We start from the raw sequence: 8,951 nt of genomic DNA on the forward strand, positions 1-8,951 counted from the left end.
TCGGCAGCCACCACGGGCCACTGGTGTCCAGTAGCCCAGCAGGTCCAGTCGAGCTCCCAAATATCCCCTACTTTAGTCCTCCTCTCCGCCACCGCCCCACTCCACCAACACCCCCCTCTACTCCAGTGGCCGCTCTCCGCCCAACCACCAGCGGATGCATCAGTCGCCTCTCCCCCATCCCCTTGATCTCTAGCACGGCCTTATACCTGTCGCCAGACTCTAGGACAAGAATTGGCCACATGTCGCAGACGATGGCCCTAAAGCGCATCTACAAGGAGTTCCTTGACCTTTCTCGTGACCTCCCTGCCCAGTGCTCAGCAGGACCAGTGGGAGAGGACATATTCAACTGGCAGGCTACTATAAAGGGGCCCAACGACAGCCCCTACCAGGACGGGATCTTCTTCCTAAAGATCCAATTTCCATTCAATTACCCCTTAAAACCACCCAAGATCACATTCACCACCCGAATTTACCACCCGAACATTGATAGAAATGGAAACATCTGTCTGGACATCCTTAGATCCCAGTGGTCACCGGCACTGACCATTTCTCAACTATTGTTATCCATATACACCATGTTGTGTGACCCCAACCCAGAAGATGCTTTGGTTCCAAAAATTGCGAAGATCTACATAAAGAATAGGCAGAAGTATGACAGAAGAGCGCGAGCGTGGACTCATAAATATGCCACGTAATGTAATGTCATCACCTTAATAAAGATGGCATTTCAATTGATAGTCTTTAATCTGTGAAGTGATGTTTTCCCATCTTCCTGGGCACACATTGTATACCTTCCATATCAAAGTGTGTGTGGAAAGGTTAGAAGGAATGTGGGGTGAGAGAGGTGGGGTGAGGCAAGGTTGGGGGATGAGTGAGTATGAGACAGATCAGTTTTAATCTAGTTTTTACTAAAAGCTTTCTTTACTGATTTAGGACTATTAAAGCAATAACAATGGTGTGGTAGCTTTAGGATGAGGAGAGCAGTTTCACAAACCAGTGGGATAATTTTTAATATGGGGTCATTTAGAACTGACAATGGTGAGGAAAAACTGGGTGATTACAAAGCTAGTTTTGTATTCACTTAATTATGAAGAACTTGTCTTCAGGTGTTTTAGTTTGGCTTGGTTTGGTTTTGACCAAGATTTATATTAACCTGTATCCTCTATTTTGAGGTCCAGGTTTAACTGGCCAAAAATTAAATGGATTAGGAGGTCTTACAAAATAAAATGATACGTTTTGTTCCCAGACTTCTTCACCTCCCATGACTTCAATCCTCACTTTTTGACCACTCTGCCTCTCTCCCACACTCTGGATTGGAGGCTGCTTCTCAGGGCATACCTACTAGCTCTAATTTGTCTTATTTTTTTCAAGAACTGTGTAAGGAATGAGATTTCACCTAACCTGCAAGCCTACATGTGAGGCTGTCAGTTTCATGGAGGCTGGAGGAATGACACAGACTCCTGGATTAGAGATATGACTTTATTAGTCATGGCCCAGCAAGCAGCATGAGCTTCACTGATAAAGTTCCCCTGGCTCCCAAGACCCAAGGGAGAGATGTGGAACAGTCCACTTGGGTACAGTGGGTTTGTGTCAAGCTGAGCAACCACAATCTTAGGAACCTCCTTAACTTTGAAAGGGAAAGGGAAGTTGAGCAAACCTGACCAACCTTTGCCCCAGAGAGAGATGTTATTTATATCACCCTGCTCAAGAAACAAACCCATCCTCTGCCCTGGAGAGAGCTCTATCTTCAAAGGGAGTTTGCTATACAAACGTCCTTCAAACAATAGTCTCAGACAAATGCTGTCACAAGATGTGTAGAAACACCATGGAGAATGCACTCCAACAGTCTGAATACCTTGGATCTATCTGGTCAAAAAGATAAAAATTAATTCTATGAAAATATTTGTGTGTATTGAAAAAAATGCAATTTCCCTTTAAATTTGTACATTCAAGAATGTCTAATCAGTGTAATAAGCAGTTTATTAACATCAATACCTTTAAAAACTTTATAATCTATTATTTTTAAAGAACAAAAAGATAATTCTAAATAAAAACATGAAAACATCACTAACTTAAGATTTCTAAAGTATTTATATAAATAAGTCTACAAATATACAGAAAAATTTTATTTCTACGCCAAAGATACTAACCCCTCAAATATAAAAAATTATTTACTTTTGCAGTCAGTGCTTGCCAGTATCCACTAGACAATGTAGCTATTGATGATTTTTTTTATTTTGTTCAATTTTAATTAATTTTAAATTAAAATTAAGTAAATTTATTGAATTGAAATAGAGATATATGGTCAGTGGCTATTGTATTATAAAATTGGAGCTAAAAGTTGGACATTTGCATAAGTGTTTGATTTTAGTATAATTCAGAGAGTCAATAACATAGTTGATAATGTACTGGAGGCAGAAGAATTTATCATGGGACTTACCAGGACTGAGCTGAGACTCAAAAAGCAGAGAAAACATGGAATGAAAGTAGTAGGAATATTTTTTCTTTTCTTTTTCTTTTTTTCCTCTAATGATGGATTTAATTTTTAGGACCAAAGGCAGTGTTGAAAAAGCATGGGTGTTTGAAGCAAAAACCTGTGTTCTAATCCAGGCTCCACCAGTAAATGCTTGTATGACTCTAAGAAAGTTACTTAACACCAATGAGCCTAAGTTTTCTCAAGTAGTAAATGAGAATATTATCTATAATACTTCCTAGAGTTTTAAAAATAAGATGATGTGTGAAAAAAATCTAGTCTGCACCAATGAATATATATTCAATAATGGGAGTTAGAGCTATTATTTTTCCTCATTATATGTATTCTTTTCAGATAAACTTGTGCTGGGCTGCCAGTAAAATGGTTTGATTGGCCAAATCTACATTTTTGACACTCTTAGGATCACTGGGGGAGAAGATAGGGAATATGAGAATCTGAATTAAATTAACTTGGCACTTCATGAAAGGCCACATTAACAATGATGTCACACAAAGTATCTCTCCAATTTTTTTTAGAAATACAAACTTTAGAATATGTGAAAATCAATGTGAAGCCTGGTTGAAATGCAGATTTCTGAGTCCCATCTCTAGAAGGGCCCAGTAATCTGCATTTACAATTATCAAAAATGATTTTAAAGCAGGTGGAAAATGAGCTCCCTCTGATAGAAAGTGTATTTCATTGCACTTCTTTTTAAAATTTATTTTTAATTACAGTTGGCATATGATATTATATTAGTTTTAGGTATACAATGTAGTGATTAGAGATTTATATTACTTACAAAGTGATTACCCTTATAAATCTAGTACCCATCTAACACCATGCATAGTTATTGCAATATTATTGACTATATTCCTCAGGCTATACTTTACATCTTCATGACTATTTTGTAACTACCAATTTGTACTACTTAATCGCTTCTCCTTTTTCAGTTACCCCCTAAAACCCCATCCCATCTGACAACCATAAAAATGTTCTCTTTATCTATGAGTTTGTTTCTGTTTTGTGTTTCTTTTGTTCTTTAGTTTCCAACTATAAGTGAAATCATACAGCATTTGTCTTTATCTGACTTATTCCGCCAAGCACAATACCCTCTAGGTCCATCTATGTTGTTGCAGATGGCAAGATTTCATCCTATTTTTATGGCTGAGTAATATTCCACTTTTTATATGTACCACCTCTTCTTTATCCATTATTCTACTGATGGATACCCAGGTATCCTCCATGTCTTGACTATTGTAAATAATGCTTCAATGAGCATATAGAGTCACATGTCCCTTTGAAGTAGCGTTTAGGGTTTCTTTGGGTAAATATCTAGAAGTGGGATTACTGGTTCATTTTTGTGTCTTGCTAAAGCTTTTATTTTAAAGCCTGTTTTGTCTGGCACAATTATTGCTACCCCAGCTTTCCCGTTTGTTTGTTTCCACTTTTATAAAACATCTTTTTCTATCACTTTATTTTCAGTCTATGTCTCTTTCAATCTGAATTGAGTTTCTTGTAGGCAGCATATATAACGGTCTTATTTCCTTATCCATTCAGCTATCCTTTCTTTTGATTATAGCATTTAATTTGCTTACATTTAAAGTAATTGTTAATAGACATGTAGTTAATGCCATTTTATTATTCATATTTTTAATCTCTTTTTCTTTTTTCTTCTTATTAAAAAAGTCCCTCCAACATTTCTGGTAATGCTAGCTTGGCAATGATAAACTCCTTCAGCTTTTTCTTGTCTGGGAAGTTCTTTATCTGTCTTTTGATGCTAAATAATTGCTTTGCTAGGTAGAATAATTTTGGTTATAGTTCCTTCCTTTTCATCATTTTGACTACTTTCTGCCAATCCCTTCAGGCCTGTAAAGTTTCTATTAAGAAATCAGCTGACAGTTTATGGGAAGTCCCTTGTAGGTAACTGACTACTTTTCTCTTGCTTTTAAGAGTCTCTCTATGTCTTTAACCTTTGGCATTTTAATGACAATGCGTCTTGGTGTGGATCTCTTTGGGTTCATCTTGTTTGGGACTCTCTGCACTTCCTGGGCTTGTATTTCCTTCACCAGGTTTGGAAAAGTTTTTCACCATTATTTCTTCAAATAGATTTTTAACTCCTTGCTCTCTCTCTTCTCCTTCTGGTAGCCATATGATGTGAATATTGGTGTGCTTGATGTTTCAGAGGTCCCTTAAACTATCTTTATATTTTGGATTGTTTTTTTCTTCTCTCTGTTCTGATTATATCTTTTCTGCTACCTTATCTTCTAAATCGCTGACTCAGCCCTCTTCTTCATCTAGTCTACTGTTGATTTCTCCTAAGCTATTCTTCATTTCAGTTATTGTATTCTTCATTTCTGACTGGTCCTTTTTTGTTTGTATATCTATTTTTTACATTTTTTATCTCTTTGTTAAAATTCTCACTGAGTTCATCTACTCTTTCTCTAAGTTTATCGAGCATCGTTATAATCAGTGTTTTGAACTCTGCATTTGGTAGATCACTTGCTTGTCTCCATTTTGTTTAGTTTTTTTTCTGGAGTGTGTTCTGTTTGTTGTTGTTGTTGTTGTTGTTTTGTTTTTGTTTTTGTTTTGGCATAGGGGGAATGTTTCATCGTCTCCTCGTTTTGGCAGCCTCCCTGTCTTAGTTTCTATGTATTAGGTAGAGCATCTATGGCTCCTGGTCTTAGTAGAGTGGGTTATATAGTAGGTGGCCTGTGAGGCCCAGTGGCGCAGTCTCCCTGATCCCCTGAGCTGGGTGTTCCAGGTGTGTCCCTTGTGTGTGTGTTGTATGTGTCCTCTTCTTGTAGTTGAGCTGTGGTTACTGTTTGCATGTCAATGAGAGGGATTAATCCTCAGGTTGATAGATTATGAGGACTGGCCATGACCAGTGGAAGACCTGTTGTGTGTGAGGTGACCCTATGGAGAAAGATTAGCTTTAGCAGGGCTCTGGTGCCTCCACAATCTTCCCTTTGAGTGTGTCATTCTTGGATGTGTCCCCAGGTGGTGCTCAGCTCAGACTGAAGCTGGCTACTGGGTACACAGGTTGGGGTCTCCTTGGAGGGACCCCACCACAGGCCAAGTTCATCTGCAGCCTGTGCCCTGCCCAGGGCCACCTGGCATAAGCCACCAAGCAAATCACTAATGGCTACCACCGATACTGGGCTTGGAAGTGCTTCAAGAGGCCAAGCCACAAATTGAAGCCAGCTGCCACTAGCACTGGGCTTGCGGCTGCTCAGCAAGACGTACAGGACACATCGTTCAAGATGATGCTTGTTTCAGTTTTTTGAACCTTTGAGAGATTTGGGGAATGTCTGCAGCATGAGCCAAGACAGGCTGTTTGTATGGAAAATCCAGTGCAAGCAGCTTGGGTGGGCCCATAAGTTGGGTGGAACAGGATGTCAGCGAATCTCCAGGGCAGGGAGACCAGTGTTAACCAGGTTAGTGGAGACTCAGATATGATGGCCACCTGTGTCTGTATGCCAGCGGTGAGAGGGCTCAACCAAGGAATAATGGATTTTGCCACTACTTTTGTCTGGGAGAAAGCTGCCCTTTTATTCTTTGCCTTGAAGCCAGACAACTCAGTTTCTCCCCATGTGTCCCTGTCACTTTTTGAGCAGCTGCCCTAGTGCCAAAGCTTGGAACGAGTGAGGCAATCAGTAGGCAAGTTTGTGCATGGGCCCTTTAATAGGAATTCAAGCCCCTCTCCCTCTCTACTGGTTTTTACAGCCATATTTTGTCAGGACTTCTCTTTACAGCACTGGAACCCTGGGCTAGGGAGCCTGATGTGGGGCTGGAACCCCACACTCCTAAGGGGGGACCTCCACAGCCAAAATATTTCCCTTGATTCTCAACCACCACAAGCGGGTGTGGGACCAGTCTATTTCACATCTCCACTCCTTATACCAGTCTCTAAAAAGCCTCTTCTGTGCATCTCCAGTTGTAGGACTTCTGTTCAGCTAGACTTCAGGTGATTCCCAATGATGGTTGTTCTGTAGTTTAGTTGTAATTTTGATGTGGTCATGAGAGGAGTTGAGCATAGCATTTGCCTACTCTACCGTCTTGACCAGAAGCCCCTCGTTGCACTTCTTACTAAATTATTATTAGTTAACAAAATAGAGTGAAAATCTTTATTAATGAAGATTGCCAGGTTTAATGTATTTTGGTTTAATTACCCACATACCTCTTTTTTAAGTGACATTTTTTCACATAAAAATATTTTTTTTATTGACTTTACTGGCAATGCTCAAACCCACTTATAGTTATTGACAGGGATTAAATATTTTATAGCTTTGCAAATAAGAGAATTTGAAGTATTCAGCCTTGTTACAGATTTCATGAAAGGCAGTAATTAAGTGTACCCTTGGATTCATCAAACGAGTGCAACTAATGTTTAAATTGTTTAGAAATTTTTGAGTGAACTCTTTAAAAGTATATTGTTTTCCACTTAAAATATCAATTGCAGTTATATTTGTGAATCTCTAATTACTATAAGAAGTAGCATTTTTTTTTTTTTTTACTAAATCTATAAACATATTAATTCTGCTTGGAAGTCCTTCAACAAGACTGTTCTAAGAACTGAGGCTGTGGATTGTATTAAATTTTTATAAAATTTAAAGATTATTTTTATGGTGAGACAGAACAAACTAATCTAAATAGATGAAAGGCAGAACTTTTTTGTTATTTATAGTTACAAAATATGCAAGACTGCCACTCAGGGAGTTGCACCTGGGACAGGGAAACAAGGGGCAGTTCATGTATGGCAGGTGGGAGTGGGGTTAGCTAAGTTTCCCATGCTTCCTGTGGATTTACAAAACTGAACAATTTCCCAGGTTCTTGGGCATAGAGGTTGTCCCAAGCTGTCTGTTATCTAGCTCTGTGTAGTTAGAAGCCTGATGAGGGAGATGGTTGGGGTGGAGGCTTAGCAAAGTTAATGAAAGAGAACTGAAAGTTTTTAGGCATGACTTCAAAACTGGATCAAGACAGCATTTATAAATTATTATATCACATTAGTCTTTCCCTTTCTCCCCTAAAATTTACCTTAGATAGCTATGTGAATGAAGCTTCACAAGTATTTAATGCTCATAGTAAGGACCAAAAATAGCAGGGAGTTTTACATTATAGTAAAAAAGTTAAACCTTAATTGAACATGCCATATTTGATAAGCATTTTGTGAAGTATCAACACATGTATTCTCTATTCCTATTCAGCTAGAGACACCAAAAGCCATCTAATTCTGGCATGAAGATGGGAAGGGGATGTGGTATTGAGTAATTATACCTTAGTTAAACTTGAGAGATAAGTAAGATTTCATTAAGTGGATAAAGGACAGAAAGGGCATTGTGGATGGAAGGGACATACTCAAAGGTACAAAAGCATGAGAAAGTATATTATGACTTTTTATTCACATTCAATATGACTACACCACAAATTATTAGAGAGGCAGCCAGAGGCCTGAATGTAGATGGTCTTATATGCTATGCTAAAGATGAATTTAGATTTGATCTCATAAGTGATAAAAAATAAATAAATTAAATAGATAAATAAATAAATAAATAAATAAACACACAATATAAATAATTTAAACTAGGGAGTGATATGGTCATATTTGTATGTTAGAAAAATCACTCAGAGAACAGAATGGAAATTGGATTTCAAGAGTCAGGAAAAATATAGACAGAGATGGGAAGATATTTTGAGATTCCACATGAGAGATATTAGGGTCTGAATGAAAGGAATGTTAATAAAGATGCAGAAGACAGAACATACAAGAAAAATTTTTCAAATATAGAATTTATAAGATTAGGATACTGGTTTCATGGCAGGTTGGAGGATGGCATGAGAAAGAGATATCTGAAACAACAGTTTTCAGTGTGAGTTCTCAGGACTCTCAGGTCCTTGGGACCTTACAGGCAGTCTGCATAGTCCTCCCTTTCCTAATTACATGTTTGTGTGAGGCCAGATTTTCTTCACATACCTCAAACTAAAGAATATTTTACAATAGCTTGCAGGCACAAGCAGACATGAGAATCCCACTATCTTCATTAAGCCAGAAAATAGATTTGTAAAAATGTAATAAATGACACTTCTCTCACTAATATAGCTAATTTTCTTTTTTTAAAAAAATAGATTATTTATGTTAACATGCAATGTGTTTATTGTTATTTTTAGAATAATAGTTCTGAAATTTCTATTTTAATTTTTAAGAAATGTCAGTTGGAACAACTTGTCTTTCACCTTGGAAGGAATATCTTGACATACTTTACAGCATTGGACTTTTAAAAATTTCATTGAGGTAGAAGGCACCTGAATTTTCATAGAATATATTTCCTACCCTCTGATATGCAAATGTGTTAGCAATAAGTCTAGAGTAGTTGCTACTTTCTGTTCACTAGGTCCAGTCAGCACACTGCCATTAATGTACTGGACTAGTGTGGCATCTTGTGGACAGAAAAGATCCTGGTTGTTATTGACCGAATGTTTG

The 8,951-nt window shown here is 37.9% G+C and overlaps 1 protein-coding gene across 1 annotated transcript; it reads left to right on the forward strand.

Moving 5' to 3' along the window:
• Positions 1 to 251: 251 nt before the first annotated feature.
• Positions 252 to 695, forward strand: LOC120608152 (ubiquitin-conjugating enzyme E2 D2-like). The gene has a single exon (XM_039869907.1). It carries the CDS (start codon positions 252 to 254, stop codon positions 693 to 695), a length of 444 nt encoding a protein of 147 aa, XP_039725841.1.
• Positions 696 to 8,951: the final 8,256 nt, after the last annotated feature.

This window comes from Pteropus medius, unplaced genomic scaffold (assembly GCF_902729225.1).
Source record: "Pteropus medius unplaced genomic scaffold, Ma_sr-lr_union100, whole genome shotgun sequence".
NCBI classification, from domain to species: Eukaryota; Metazoa; Chordata; class Mammalia; order Chiroptera; family Pteropodidae; genus Pteropus; species Pteropus medius.